The sequence below is a fragment of the Anser brachyrhynchus genome (genome assembly GCF_964034855.1).
Source record: "Anser brachyrhynchus genome assembly, chromosome: 18".
In the NCBI taxonomy this organism is placed as follows: domain Eukaryota; kingdom Metazoa; phylum Chordata; class Aves; order Anseriformes; family Anatidae; genus Anser; species Anser brachyrhynchus.
The window spans coordinates 9,591,675-9,607,378 of NC_137711.1; the positions used below are offsets into that span (position 1 = coordinate 9,591,675).

A 15,704-nucleotide genomic window follows, 5' to 3' on the forward strand; every position below is an offset into this window, starting at 1 on the left:
TCAGAGTTTCTTTAGCAGCACATATTCAATCTAGCAAGCAAATGCTCATTTACCTGCAAGAAAGCCTCAGTACTTGAAGAATATGTACAGCCTCACAGTATTGCACATAACCTGTCCTGTGAACTGTTGGAGTTCACGCAGAGCGATATTTGCTCAACTTGAAGGACTTCTCACAGCTCTCCAATGTCCCTACTAGCAGCCAGTTAGTGCCCAACCAAGTGTACATAACGCTCTGCTCTTCTTCGAGAGCTCACGTATCCTGAGAACAGAGAAACAGCAACAGAGAAAGCCAAGCATAACATTAAGAAAAGGTGAATTAATTTAATTTCAGCTGAAATCAACAGTTACTCCTGTAAAAAAATGTACAAATAATATTTACTGATGGATGATTAAAAACGTAAGGTGGTAAAAAGGAGTGTAAAAAATTTAACTTTACATTTCCACATTTTCTTCTCCATTTAGTTTACTTAATTACATATTGTGCTGGTAAAATACATGCTACTCCACATGACCTCTTTTTTTCTTTCTCTCTTGTAGAGTTCAGCACAGTAAAGTTGCAGGCACTGACTGCTGCTTTGCAAACTGAAGCTCTTGGTTCAGGTGCCCTTAGGACTGAAAGAGTTTGTGCTGCGGCATCTTGACAAACTGGATTCTCAGCATGAGCTGCGAAGTACACTGTTTAACAAAAATAAGAGGCAGAGATTATGTCTTACAGCATTGTGCAGATATGCCATAGGAAGGCAACAAAGATTCATTATGTTCTCCGTTTTTTAAATTCATTATCTGTAGCCACCAGATGGCAGTTTGTCTTCATACTTCTGTCGCAATTGACCTGTTGGGTTTTAGTGTTGGTTTGTTTTTTGTTTTTTTTTTGGTGTTGTGTTTTTTTTTTTGCTGTCAATGATTTACACTTCTACAGTTCTGAATGGAGCCATTCAACCTGTGCTTGCTGTACACACATCAAGTATTAAACCTGACTTGGCTGCACTCCTCTCTTAATTTTTTTTTTTTTCTTGAGATAAGAATGGCCATGCTTATTGATACGTTACCTTCAGGAAAATTTCATTATAGCTGTAGATAAATATGGCATTCTTACACCAAAGTCAAACAAAAAATCCAGGTTTTGCTTCAGCTAACGTCAAAGCATCATCTAATAGCTCTTCCTATAACTAAATAAAGCAAATGTAGTAAAGTAGCTCTAGGGACTGAAACTTCATTTTTTTCCTTGAAGAATACAGAGGTGAATCAGTACTTCAGGGAACTGCTAGGAATTCAGAATATTCCTTATTGACTACAAAATGAAATGGCTGTAACATTTATCTTTAAGACTACTGTGATTGTAGGGCAAATGCACAGGTAACATGATATTGTAATTACATTTTGGTTTTTGTGGTTTTAGTTAATCCTGCTATCTCAGCCCTTCAAGTAGAATAGCAATTTATATATATACACATCTATGAACGTTTGAAAGTTAAAATTCAGGAGGAAGAGCTAAAACCAAACCACTTTCTCTGTGAAGTACCTGCTACAAACAGCAGCAATCGTTTAATGTGTCTCACTGTCTCGCTCTACGATTTTTTATTATTGAAGAAGATGATAATGTAATTTGTCATGTATAATTTAACACTTTTTGCGTATACATGCAACCTGCGCTGGCAGATGAAATTCAGGGCAGATGGGTGTTGTTCTCTGACTAACTATTAACAAACGCACACTCAGTGGCTGCATGCACCGAAGGAGCCACTTGCAGGCAGTACTGCAGAAGTACTCACGATCCCCTAGCCTATGGTGTTAGGCAGTGTCATTACTTTCCTTATAGAATGTACTAGAAAGGATGATACGTGTGCTACTTTTCACAGTCCTGAACTAGAGGCTGCCACGCTTTAGTCTCAGTACGAGCAGCAGGCAGAGCTTTACCTCGCAATGCACCAGCTGTTGCTCTCTGTAGCAGGGAATAAGCCAATAGCAGGGAACGGTTGAGGGCCCCAAACAGTGTTTGACAGAACACTCTTTACATGTCCGTTGGTTATAGGCTTTGCTTGGTGCATTTTTAAGCCTTCCCTATGGTAACAGTCCTCTTGTAGTCTTATGGCCTGTATTTGATGATTACTTGAATTAGAAATACAATTTAAGAATCAAACTCAGTTTGGTAGACAAGTGTTGTGCAATAGTAAAATGTGTAAATACCATTATCAATGGCATAACTAGGAGGTCCCTTAAAAGGGAGTTACTCAGAGCAAGGCTTAAATTAATGAGGCACAAATTACCAAAAAAGAGCTAAACCTCTGAACACTTTGGTCTTCCTACACACACACACATATATACAGAATAACACACAGAGCTTCAATGTCACTGCCTTACCTTGGTTTTTAGTTAAAATGATAATAATCCACACCTTCCTTCAAGTTCAGCATATTCAAGTTTGTTTCAAATGCTCCTCCTGTCAAATCCTACGGGGGGGGGGGGTGGGAAAAAAAATCAACCAGACAAATTTATTTCAGGTTGTAACAGCTTTTGGTAATTTGTTTTTTTTTTTTAGCCCACAGACAGAAAGTCCAATTTGCAGAGCTAAACATAAATAAAACAAGGCTTAGAAATGTTTCCATTCAAAAATTAAGTTTACGGTGAGAAATTAGCGTTCATGTTAGTATCTTTGGGTGTGTGTAGGGGGATGTTAGACAACTCATTCCAATGCAGTCAAGAACACAGGGAACTACACTGAGAGAGCACTGGAGATAAACATCTGCAACTCTGGCGCATTTTGTTTTCCAATTTGCAGAGAATGGACCAAGGGAATGAGGTTGCCAAAACAGTGATTTTTGTAGATTTTTGAACAATGATTAGCCTGTCTGATGAAACAGACCTTTCATCAAGTGACTGAAATACTTTGCGTAGGTAAAGGTATTTCCTTTTAAGCTGCTGTTGCATTAGCTGAACAGGAGCCTGGTAGGTTTGCTCCATGAGTCATTTTTGAAGGCAGTGAAACAGACCCTAACACAAATGTGATGTCATTATAAAACATGTCGACGTCAGCGTTTCTGAGTATTTCTACATTGGCCTCCTCTACTGGCTTCCTCTTTAAGTCTACTCCAGGAATGTCACAAAAAATGAATTAACTCTAGATGTAGGTAAACAAATTTAGTGTTCTTTTGGTTGGTTCAGAGCTGCCATATTGAAGTTGTAACAAGGCACACCAGGAAGTTATGAAAACAGAACCCAACCCAAACTGGAATTAAAGGAGCTGGAATGCTGGACTTTGGCATTCTGGAATAACTGGATTCAAAAGAAATTGCTCAGGGGTCTTTTATAAACCTGAGATCAGAAACGAAGGGTTCTAATGTACACAGAGGACTTCTTGCATATCCAGCTTCCCAGCTTGGCCCCATCAGCTGAACTGCTTGTAAACATACTCACGTAGTAGCTGGGTGTTTGTTCCTTGGAAGCCTTCCATTCAAGGAACAAGGCTATCTCACCAGTCAGTCGAACTACAAAACAAGCTGACCTGTCCCCTCCAAACTGCTTCGTTGTTTCTTCTGCTTGAATTTATACATGAAAGGAAATGCTGCATGAGTATATTTCATATCTCTTGCTTAATCCAGCATGCCATGCCTCAAGAGCAGAGATTACCTCCCCTCTCTGCTATGCCATTCTCATCTACCTGCCACAATCTTCTTTTTGCACTAGTAATGCCAAAATATATGAAGACAACATTATCTGATCCAGAACATCAACAAAAACCACCACAGTCATAAAATTACTTGAGCTCTGATGTTTAGTAACAATTAAAAGAACAGTGATAATAGCTAATGAATTGTTGAAGAGCAGCGAGGGCCCACAGGAGTAGACTTTTTAAGCAAGGGCCTCACCTAGGTAACGTGGCTCTTATCTGATTGATAAGGCCCTGAGTGGGAAAGATGTTGAGTACTTTTTTTCTACTTCTTGAAATAATTAAGAATACTTGACAGTATTTAAGCTCTCTGAAGCACCGGGTCTGGGTTTTGCAATTCAGTTCAACTCTCGAACTGCCATTGGTCCATGTGCAAAACTCATGTCAACAGGGAATTCTAGTTAGAAATGCAGGCATTGATCATGACCTTTAGTCTCCACTAATGATTTCATAAACCCAAGATTACCCAAGTTAGGACATAGGGTATGGAACAGTTCTGATTGGCTTGCTGAACAATCAACCTGCTCTAAAGAAGGGTTAAAAATAAAAATGAGCCCAGATGCGATATCAAGCAGAAGAGTTAAAAACAAATCTTCCATTCCCAGTGCGCAAGACTGAGTTGACAGAACAAGGCAGGGTTTTACAATGACTGGTCTAGCAGTGAATTTACTGAAAACTTTCCACAATCCAACTAGTTTAATTACTGAGACAGACTACTAGAAAATCCCTTTCATTTCAAGCACTTGGAATTCATGCCAAAACAGGGTACAATAAGTGATTTCTAAGCATTTTGCTTTTACCTCAAAGCAAGAGAAAATACACGGTGCAAACCCTTAGATGAAGTGGTACTGCAGGCTGCTACACAATTCTGACAAGCCAAAGCCACGATTTTATGCTCCTGAGCAAAAACTTCAAAACACACACACAGTGCACAGACTTCCAGCTTACAGCCTTTGTGAAGCCATTTTAAAAGCTTTTTTTCTAAACTGAGCAAAAATCAAACAGAACGACTGCTTTTTCAAAAATGATTTTATGTGGCAACGAAGTAATGCCAGTGCTAGCAAAGGACTGCCAGAAAAAATAAATAAGCAAACACTGCTTCAAGTACATGGCCATCAGAGTCATTTCTTGCAAACAACCCACTTAATTAACAAACATATCTAATCTTCGAAATTACCCTCTTAGCACTGCTTATAAACAGGCAGGTTTTTGTCTGTACCAAAACTAAAAATGTGAATGGCAAAACAAAAAACAATAAGGCCCCAGAACACTTTCTTCGTCAGAAGGATGTTGACAAATTTATATTGGTAAATAATAATAACTTCAGAAGTCTGCGATGTTTAGGAACTTGTTAATGACTTCTGTTTAAGAAATTGCCTAAGAGGCTGTGCAGCCAGTTCTGCATTACAGAAACGTCCAACTGTTCCACGCAACATCGACCCAGTTCCAAGGGGAGCCTCCAGCTAGGCTGCATGGGTTGCGCTGGCATCTGCACAAGAAGTGTCATTTCACTTTTTTTTTTTTTTTGGTATGCTTGCTGCATGACCTGAAACAGAGCTGGGTAAACTTACTTGCCCTAGGTAGTTTGAAAATACAGACAAATCTGTAACCTCGCAAACACATAAATTGTTTTTCCCCACGTGGTACACACAAGGATAGCAGCCTTTTTGCAGAGGAATTTTACGTTTCTAATTGTGGTAATGTCTTTCACATCATCTTGGGACTTCAACTCATAACAGCAACTTTTTTTTTTTGCACAGTTCCATTTGATAAATCTCAGTGAATAGCACCAGAGGGGCAGAAACAGCTATCACAAAGTATAAAACATTTTTCATTTTATGCAGTCTTAATATTTATGTACATATCCCCTATCCTACTTTTTTCTGTGCTCCCAATTAGAAAAAAGCATGCTGGAAAGGGAAGTGTAGGACTGGTGATTAAAGAAAAGAACTGGAAGTTTTGGTTTTAGCTGTTCCTTCAGAAGTGGGCTGCACAGAAAGCAAGGCAAGTTCAGTCTATAAACACAGCAAGGACTAACCCGCAGCATTATACTTGGCCTGCACAATAGCAACGCAGATGAATGAAAGTTCAATACTCTGCTCTTCTCAGCCCGTTTAGAAACCATTTCCTTTAGTGGTCAGACCTAGAAGTTTGAAAGCTGCTACAGACAGGATATCTGAATATTTTAAACCACAGACATTTATCAGCATGTTTTGTTTTGGTAGAAGACTATTTTCCATGACAAAACTAGAACTGAAAAGTGTGGCAATTTCAATCCAGGCACAACCTTGCAAGTACTAAGAATAGGGTTTTGGGGATTCTGCCTGCCTCCGCGAAGACTCATAATAGTAATAAAATACAGCAAGTATGACAGTGGCTGAAAGAGGTTGCCAGAGCTCTTCATCAAGATCAACTGCACAGCCCAATGGTAGCAATAGGGAGGGTTCAGCAAACTTGATTCTGGAGGGGGGGCTCAGAACAGTGCTGCTTGCTTCATTAGACCCTGTAAGTCCTTTTCTCTCTTTACTGGGTTTTACACTTCCTACACTTTGTTGCAGATATCTATTTTTTTTTTATTTCTTTCTAACATTGTGGTTTCTCATGTGATAACAGTCAAAGAAATACCTGGTTTCAGCTCTTTGTTTTGTTAATAAAGTCTTTGTCCTTCTAATAACCTGATTCTTTGTCTTTATAACATTCAAAAAATAATATGGTATGATGACGTAGGTGTGTACTCTGAGGTCATACTATTAACAGCAATGTTTAAAATCTGTAGAGAGGTAAGCTCCGTAGTGGACTTCCGCTATGTTATTACGCAAGTTTATTCTCATTACTGTTCTTGTCCACTTGGCCATTCTTACTTTCCCAATGTACAATGCTGTTGGAAGTCCATGTGCACTGAGCTTTATCTACCTCTGCACTACGGTATTTTTGCCATCAGTTTTTATGGTACCAACTTCAGTAGCATCTGACTGCGTAATTCAGTCACGAAGTGAGAAGAGTAAGGACATAACCTGCCTGCAGTTTCTGGAGCTGCCCCCATACGAATGGCTATTGGCTTTATTACATGTGAGCTAAAAGGGAGCTGCTTCAAAGGCAGGTTTTAAAAGTAATTTCAGAAATTCTGAAAATATTTCAAGCAGGTCAAATTCTATTTCCAATAAAATTTACTTAAAAGATACTATGGCTTACAGTGTTCATTGATCAGCAAGTAGGAAATGTTCAGTGGCACAAAGCAGAAAATACACTGAAATCACAACTGAGTCATGGACTAGAGTTTTCAGGCAAGATGTTGTATAATGGTCTCATTGTAAGGACTTCACAAATTAAATGTGCTTTATAACAGGTTGCACAGATGTTTTGTCTAGGGACTTCCACCCACCATTATATGTAGTATGAAAAATTAAATTAGTTGTAATATTACTAGCTTATCCAACAATTTATCAACCAACAGCACATGATAATGCCCTAAGGTACCTTCAGTCTGGCTTTACAACTGCAAGTTACGATCTCAGAGCTGATCGTAAAGTTGGGAGGGCTCAGTTAAGAAGGAACTGGACAAGATGAGAGTCGGCTAATCTATCTTTGAACAGATCTAGTGCAGTTTTAGAGTATCTGTGTTTATACACAACTACAAGTTTTAGTTACTTTTAGAGACCTTTTAACTGATGTTTACAACTACAGTGTATTTGCTATTTTGCTTTATATCTTCTGTGTTACAACACTGTGCTGTGGTATTTTAAATATAACAGCAAAATTGCTGCCGGTTATCATCTTCTAGTTATGTTATTCAGCCAATTAAACCATTTGAAATCAGAAGGTTAGCACAGTCAAGCATGGAAGAGGCTTCAGAATTGGCAGTGCCAAACAAAATGGCTTTCAAGGTCTGATTTAAAAAACAAAGCCTTTGCCATACATTGGACTGCAGTATTTTAGGAATAAATGAGGCAAGGTGGCCGACTGTACATCCTCGTTTGTGCATATAATGTTGCTGGGCAAGAAGGTAAAACAGACCCAAGCTCCTTTACAGAAGCTTTAGCCTTCATTGTTCTTAACACTACTTCTCTTAATACTGATGCTTTAACCTCCTGAAATACTCTGCACAATCAATTTCATAGAAGGACCATTCAATTAGTAAAAGCTTGGAAAAGATAGTTCCAGTAAATAGAAATTAATTTTCATAAGGAGCAATTACTGATTTTGTACATACAGCTCAGGCTACTCACCAGCTTCACACAGATAATGAAAGGTGGAGTTGCTTCTCTGAAGTGACATATTGGAGTTTTTGGTTTTGGTCTCTCCTGCAAGAAGAGCAGTCAAACTCAGAAGCATACAGGGTTACTTGTTAGCTTAATTTTAGGAGCTACCGAAAGCTGATTCTGAGACCTCACTTTAGATAGTCCAGCTTGTCACATGCTTGCACTCATTATTTTCCCATTCATTTCAATACCCATTACTTTCTTACCACAACCTTTCAATACAGCTGCTTTTTCTCCAAAGGAAGTTATACACTATACCAGATCTAAATTAACAGCTTTCTGCTGTTGAAAGAAGATCTCACTCCTCTCTTACAGGTTATCTATCTTTTAGCCCTTTCCCCAAACAGTTCCCTCTTTTATCTGATTGCAAGTTATGCTCTTATAATAGCTTACCACATTGAAATATATATACATACACATTTACATACACATACATATAGATATTATTTTCGGCCGGTTAATGTTCTGCCCCTTTAATGAGCTGAATCAGCTTACTGAGCTTACAGTGCCATCAGAGAAGCATCAGAGGAGGCACAAGGCAAAAAGCAGATACAAAAGCAGAATCTTTCCCTTTCAGGGGGAGCTGTTAAATGGCTTATGCCCAAGCGGGTCTTCACCACGGATCCAAGCTGTAGAATTTTCTAAGGATTCACAACAGGTTGCAGTACAATCTCCTTTATGACTGATCTGGGTGGATGGCTATGTGTTGGGAAGACATAAGCACAGGATCTGTAACAATTACGCTGACAGTATTACTGCAGCAGTAGTTAGTGAGTCAGTATTCCCAGTCAAAATTCACAACTCCGTTGCTTTCATGCAGTTGAAAGCACTCATTAGCTTCCCAGTATAGAATTTGACTTTACAATTACTCTAGTCTAATCAGAAGCTGCATCTGAGGAGATGCCCCTCCTTTCCCCCTACCCTTCCTACAGGCCTACTCCCATCAGATACAAGGATCGTGCAACCTCAGGGTAATTTGATTCACAAGATAACTTGCTGGAAAACTTCTTATTTCAGGGTTTCTTTTCTGCCAGATCAGCTAACTGAATCAACTTATCCTTTAGCCACAAAATTGCTAGACCCAGTATAAACAAAGCAGTGGGAGTGTGTGGCTGAGGCCAGCGAGCAAAGTCAGACCACCCCTGCAGTCAGACTGGCTAAGCTACAACGTCAAATTGCGCTCTCAGAAGACTGCGCTCCCAGGACCTGACCCAATGCCCACTGAAACAGAACTGTCTTTTCACCGACTTTTCTAGGGACTGAATCTGGGTGAAACTTTACTCCAGATCTGGGAGCTAATTGCTACTATGAAATTACTACTGCAACAAGACAACGTTTTTTTTCTTCTTCTATATGGTTTGTTTATTGCTATCTAAATAACATTCTTCCTTCTCCACGGAATAAAACACTTCCTATAATTTTACGCTACAAAGGAGCCTGTCAGTTAATGTCTTATTCAGGCACAGTATGACTACAATATACAGATAGGTTACAATTAGCCACTGAAACTTTATTTTAGTTAGTCATTAGACTTTAGTCCATCACTAGTCAAGTTCTACTCCCACCTAGAAGACAAACTGTCAGAGAAGGCCATGCTTTACCCCATCATCAGAACACTTTCAGAGTATATATGCACATGTCCTTCTGAGCTGACTTCAGTTAACGTGAGGTACTCCTGCCTGTCTGCTTAGACCTGAAAGCTGACCTCTTTTGAAGAGACTTGCTGCCATAATGCTTTTTATTAACATAATTTGTTAACAGTAGAACATGGAGATCTGCGAAATGGTATTTCTTCCTTCTATTTTCGTCTTCAATAGGATAAGAAATTTGCTTCAGTAACTCCTCTAACCCATGCCTACTTGTTCTTTCCTGTGGGGTCTAGAGGCATCTGTATAAAACATATTCCTGAATAATCACACTTCATGCTGGTTTAATATCTTATCTGAAACAACAGTACTCAGTGAGAGTTCTTCTGTCCCCCTGCCAGATGAGGCGGTGGTATTATTCCTGTGACTAACAGAGGCAGGGGCTCTGGCTCCACAGCTCGCACTCCAGTATTAATCCCCAGCTATCTAGTCTCCTAGGCAGTCAAAGCCTCCTCACCTCTAACCTCTAGTCCTGGCCTCCTTACCAAAATGAGTTATTATAATATTTAAAGTTTGTGATATATTCTTTCCATCACATTTCCCAGAACGATTTCAGATCACAGTAATGAATGCAAAAGTACTTGTAACTAACCTCAGATTCTTCAAAAGTATAGAATCCTCTTGTTATTTTCTTTTCATCAACATCACAAAATGCAGTTACCTGGCAAAAGAGAAGCAGAACACTTTAATACCATTCTTTGCTGCCAGCAGTTATTTCGCCTGTAGCACATCCATGTACTGCTAAGGGCACGTGAATAAACACCACGAACAGAGCAATGCACCATGGTCCTCCTATGGAGCTTAAAAATACATTAAGTCCTTTCCGTGTATATTTTAATGAGATAGGCAGTGTCTGCAGTTGGCTACAAGCACATTATGGTTTTGTGAACATGAAAACAGGTGGTGTAAGTTATTGTGTAAGAGAAAATATCTATGAGATCATTTACTTCATCCTCAGTGACATGCTGAGTAAATACAAACAAACATAGACTGGTCTCCTCACTCCTAAGATTAGATAAAACAAACGTTCCTCTTTCTGTCCCGTCCCAGCACGTAACCTCCAAGGGATGCCTCCCGCACAGCAGTGCTGCACTATTGCTACAGATCTTCTGGTGATACCAGCCTCCGTTCTAGGCCATAACACACCAAGTCTGGGAATTCCTATTTTACCTCTGGAACAGCAGAATTCTCTAAATGCGAATGGGTACTTCACACAGATACACTTAGATCGTTGTCAACATCCTTAATCGTGCGCATGGTTTGGGAGTTTGCATTTTTCAACTGAAAATTTTGGCAAATTTCTTGCTTAAATAATTAATATACTTGCTGCTGTGTTTTGGTTATTCTTACTGTAGCTATGGAAGCATTATTTATAGCCTTAGTTGCCAAATATTTCAGATTTTTTAATTTTCGTTCCTCATAAATATGCAGGCATAGTAAATGTCTGCAATCCAAAATACACAGTGTCCCCATTTTTGAACCATTAAGTTGTCAGTAACATTTCGGAAGACTTTTTAAAATAAATGTAGCTACGTTTTCCTCTGGCTAATGTTGGATCTGTTTCTATTGTCTACGCAGAACTTTTACACTGAAGCAGAACAGTTAAGGTATTTAAGGTCTTGCAGAAATCAATTATTCTGGAGATAGCTGGAGTGCAGTTTTTCTATGTTTTTAATTGCTGCATTAAAAATTGATTAACAACACTTAACGTTGAGAAAATTTGAAAAGCCCAACAGCTGTTTATTAATTTATTAAATTAGAGAAAGCTGCAAAAGGCTGGCTTGCTTTCAGTATCTACGTACATCTCTCTCCCATTTTCCTCCTTTGATTAAGACAACTTTTGTTTACCTAAAGTGACTTCATTCTGTTTGAACAGAGGGGAACACTGACACAAGAGCATTAGTGTCACAATGCTGAACTTTTGCATTCGTCATTGGTATTTCACTCCCAACAGAGAGAACCATCTGTACAGCCCAGTGGCAAAGCTGAAGAGGAACAAAACTGGGTTCCACGTGTCTTCAGTGTGGAAAACAGAGCTAACAAACTAGAGAGCAGAGAGTGGGCAAGAACAGTCCCTGGAACTACCAGGGAATACTCCCTTAGAGGTAGACATTCATACTTGGAAAGTACACTGCTTGAAAACAGGCACCACAAGAAATAAAGAAGGGAACATTAAGGAAATTTTAAATTTTCACTTTGGGGCTGTATGAGTAAATGAAGAAACAAAAGGGAATTCAGGGAAGTACCAGAATTTCAGAGACATTGTACAAGGTCTCTGACTGATGCAGGCTAGGTTAGGCAGTAATAATTACAAACAACTCCTTCATGCACAAAGACAAAGAACTGAGATCTTTCTTATGTATTTTTTTTTTTTTCCCCCTGTGCTTGGGCCAGTTAATACACTCCACGTTCCTCATTCTGTTTTCCCTGACCAACATTATAGTTTATTGTAGTTTAAAAATCAGATGGTATGGACTGTAGATGAGCAAGAACTGAGCATAATAAATTACATTCCAAGATTTCGTCTTCATGTCTTTTTTATATATACACATACACACACATCTACATGTATATAGATACTTCGGTATATGAAGGCCAGCAGGTGGAAAACCTGGTATAAAGAGTGTTACTTAGCTGTTTTGTTAGTTACACCTCTCAGTCTGTTAACCGCCTTGACAATCCTCTAGTACTCTGCCAAACTCAGTTCCACCAGTAATGTCTTACTGTCCTAGAAGCTGTAATAATTCTAAACAAAATTTAGCAGTTCTAAAAGGATGTGTTTTCAGTGACAACTGAACAAAGTTTGGGGTATAAATACTGTCTGATGATAATCTTCCAATAACTGAGCCTGTATTTTCAGCTGCTTATACTCCTATAGATCATTTAAAAAAGGAAAACAACTTTTGATATAAGGTAAAGTGAAATGCTACCTACACTTTAATGTCAGTAACTGAGAATTCAGCTCTAAGATCTGTGCTGGAAAGTATCGCACTCCACACCTTCAGGATGTTATTATACACTTAACATGAAACCTTCATTGGTAGGCAGATTTCTTCTTAGCATGAATGGTGCTAGAGAACCAAAAACAGATATTAACTGCAGTATTAATCTCATGCTGTGCCATCACTCATACTATTATGTGTAGAAAATTACGCACTCTGTCTTGGCATGCTGAGCACCCAGCCCCACACGAAACTCCTGCTGACAGCAACCGAGTGGAAAAAAAGGCTCAGACAGGTAAGTCTGTGACAAACATCCCTTGGAAGACAGAACTGACTCAAACCTTTTTTGGAGTTACTACTAAGATATCTCCGCATATAATTTTCAGTGGATTCAGCCAGCTTAAATCTGATATCTACAGAACTATAAAAACAGGTCTGACTTGAATGGGCAATTTTTCTGCCAGACTACACCATGTGGGTGGCCAAAATGCTAGATGACTGTTTTTCTGCCACACACTATTTATTTTCCAATTAAAGAAAATCTATGTCTGGAGATAAATACAGGACTTGCACATAGTTGTTTATCCAATACGGAAAACTCAAGGCATCAGGCTTATATGAGCTATTTACGTTGAATTATTAGGCTTAGCCCAGAGTTGCGTATTTATTTTCTAGCGTTAATGGGCTCCTATCTTGCATCTTTTATGAAGACCATCTATCCATACATGAGCTACTGTCTCCTAGGGAGGAAACTATGAATTAGAAAGCTATAAAGCAGTCTCAAGCTGTTTTCTTTTTCCTCCTCCTAGCAAAACAGCTCTTTTGCAATGCAGCTGACAATGTGACACCACTGAAGCTTGCCGAATCCTCAGATCACACTTCAGTTTTAAGGAAATATTCATATGTTTACATACTTTTGCTTTAAACATCACTTTAATGACAATCTGTACAATTCCAAAACAACAACAAAAAAAAGCCTACAATTTCTCTCAGCTGAAAACTGGAAGACGGCGCTATCTATGTTATACACAAGCTACATAAGGGAAAAGGAGAAATAGTTTTCTCCCTCATAAGAGAAAGTTTGTATGGCCCATAAGATAAGATATTTACTCAAATCCCTGCCAGGGGAAGACACAGTTGAGGAAGATAAAAGCCTGTCTCTGGCTGGTTCTTTTTAATAAACACAGCAGCTGTGTGCAGGGACACACAGGCTTGGACTATCAGACCTCCCTGTGGTAAAGGGAGATTAGTGGGCAGGAGATTAATCCTACTCCAAATGTACAACCTAAGAAGTCACTGAGAGTGGGCTTAGAGTGCGTCTGTAATTAGCTAGCTGTTTGAACTGTGTTACTATCATACAAGATTTAATTGTTTCACACTTGGTTTGTTTACTTCCCTGTTGTCTACTGAAGGAATGTTTCCTTAAAATTCCCATTGCATTCAGATTTTCTAATGGAAAAACTGTAAGATTTTAATCAGCCTAATAATGTCCTCTTATGGTAAATGATCTTCACAGGATTTTACTCCCTCATCTTATTTTTACCTGTGATACACCTTTAAGTCTATACAGATCATTTACAGAGAGCAAGAAAACCTAATCACAGCAAATTCTGAAGATGTGTCACAGCCGTAGGTGGAAGGGTACGAGAGGCAAGTTCTACAAGGGAGAGTGAGCATCTTAGTAGACCATGTTAGAAAAACTCTCTTGATACATGGTCATTCGCACATAGTATCTTCTCCTTCCTGATTGCATCAGATGGTCTCATAAAATTTATCTTTAAAGAAGACAGTCTGAAAGCTCTCTAGCAAATCTTATATGAGCAGATCTTCCCTACAGCATTCTCTTCATGTCTCCTACTGCTCACGCAGTCTTTCATGCATTTTAAACTTATAATGACCCTCCCAATTCTACTATTTATAATTCTTTCATTCATACTTGTGTAAAGCCTCGGAAGTGCATTAATATACATTCTGCAACAGTTAAATCAATTTTGGCCATTCATGTCAAAACAAAGTACTGGAAAGCATTATAATGTAAGTTTAAATAGATACAACTAATGACAAACAGAATAAGGGACACGCAGAGCCTGGAACATCTTCATCATGCCACAAGGGGAACCACAAAGCTAGCAAGCAGCTCTCAGACACAGTCTGAGTGATTTTCAGTATCGGGGGCTGATATGCACTGAAGCTGTGCATCTCTCTAAATTACAAGCATGCATTTCATGATTCCATTTAAAAACACTATGCCATCAAAGATAGCATTATCTTCTGTCTTTACACATGTACCTACCAAAGTTACTGAAGAGAATATTCATGCCGGACTCCAACGTGCAAAATTAGCCTCCAAGTATTGTATGTACAAAATTTCCCTTACTATAGACAACATACAACTGCCTTTAAACATAAGCGTGGGAACTACTTGCAAGTCTCTAATTTCTCTAGGACAGATAACTGAGTAATACCAGTAGGTTTTCAGGTATGCATGCCTCACAATCCATACTGACAAAAGAGAAAGTCCAAAAAATGCACCTTCTAGCATGGAAGCGGCAGAGAGATTTCCCTGCCATATTTCAGCATTAGGAATTATCTGTAGTCCAAAATGACAATCAAGGCTGCACTTTAGGATGCCTTATACCTAGACTAAACTGAAACTTTTAAATTTCATTTCTCCCCTTTTCTTCTGAGTGCTCTCTTAACTGGCTTTTACACTGTCAATCTATTTTTTGCTCCACAGTAAAGGTGAGTGTGATATTCTTCCCATTTGTTTCTTTGCTTTTGCATGTCCCCACTTCAGTCTCTCATACTGCCATTCATATTCTTCAGTCAGAATGTCACCAAACTTAAAACATTTCTTGTTTTGTGGGTTAGCATCAAGTACGTGGCTTAGTGATGCTCTGGATAAACTAGAAAAAGGTAAAGAGAAACTAACATGCAACAATACAGATGGTTTTAAATGGTTAACGAGCTAGGAAAAAGGGCGAACAAAACGCTTTCTTGAAGCTTTCAAGTTTGCCACTGGCACATAGGGTTGTCATAGAGAAACTTCATGGGCTGGATGTGTACCAGTACTGTTTCCATGCCACTAATTAGCTGATGCTTATTTTGCCCTTTTCCCCTCCTTTTCTGTTAGCTACTTGAGCACTATTTTCAGCTATCGGAAATGACACAAAATGTTAATGCTGAAGTT

At 38.9% G+C, this 15,704-nt stretch overlaps 2 protein-coding genes across 6 annotated transcripts in view; one reads left to right on the top strand and one right to left on the bottom strand.

Annotated features, from left to right (window-relative positions):
* Positions 1–2,459, top strand: part of TBCD (tubulin folding cofactor D) — a 128,602-nt gene extending 126,143 nt beyond the window's left edge. The window contains exon 40 of the mRNA XM_080560657.1: positions 538–2,459. Coding sequence (XP_080416783.1) covers positions 538–552 — 15 coding nt within the window. The 3' untranslated portion in view covers positions 553–2,459. The remainder of the gene's footprint in view (positions 1–537) is intronic.
* B3GNTL1 (UDP-GlcNAc:betaGal beta-1,3-N-acetylglucosaminyltransferase like 1) overlaps positions 538–15,704 on the bottom strand; it is a 137,421-nt gene continuing 122,254 nt past the window's right edge. For all 5 annotated transcript variants that reach the window (XM_080560690.1, XM_080560688.1, XM_080560692.1 and 2 more), the window contains 4 exons: positions 10,165–10,233; positions 7,894–7,968; positions 2,362–2,450; positions 538–675 (listed from right to left, as the gene is read on the bottom strand). In XM_080560690.1, the coding sequence (XP_080416816.1) occupies positions 2,370–2,450; positions 7,894–7,968; positions 10,165–10,233 (225 nt within the window). In that variant the 3' untranslated portion in view covers positions 538–675; positions 2,362–2,369. The remainder of the gene's footprint in view (positions 676–2,361; positions 2,451–7,893; positions 7,969–10,164; positions 10,234–15,704) is intronic.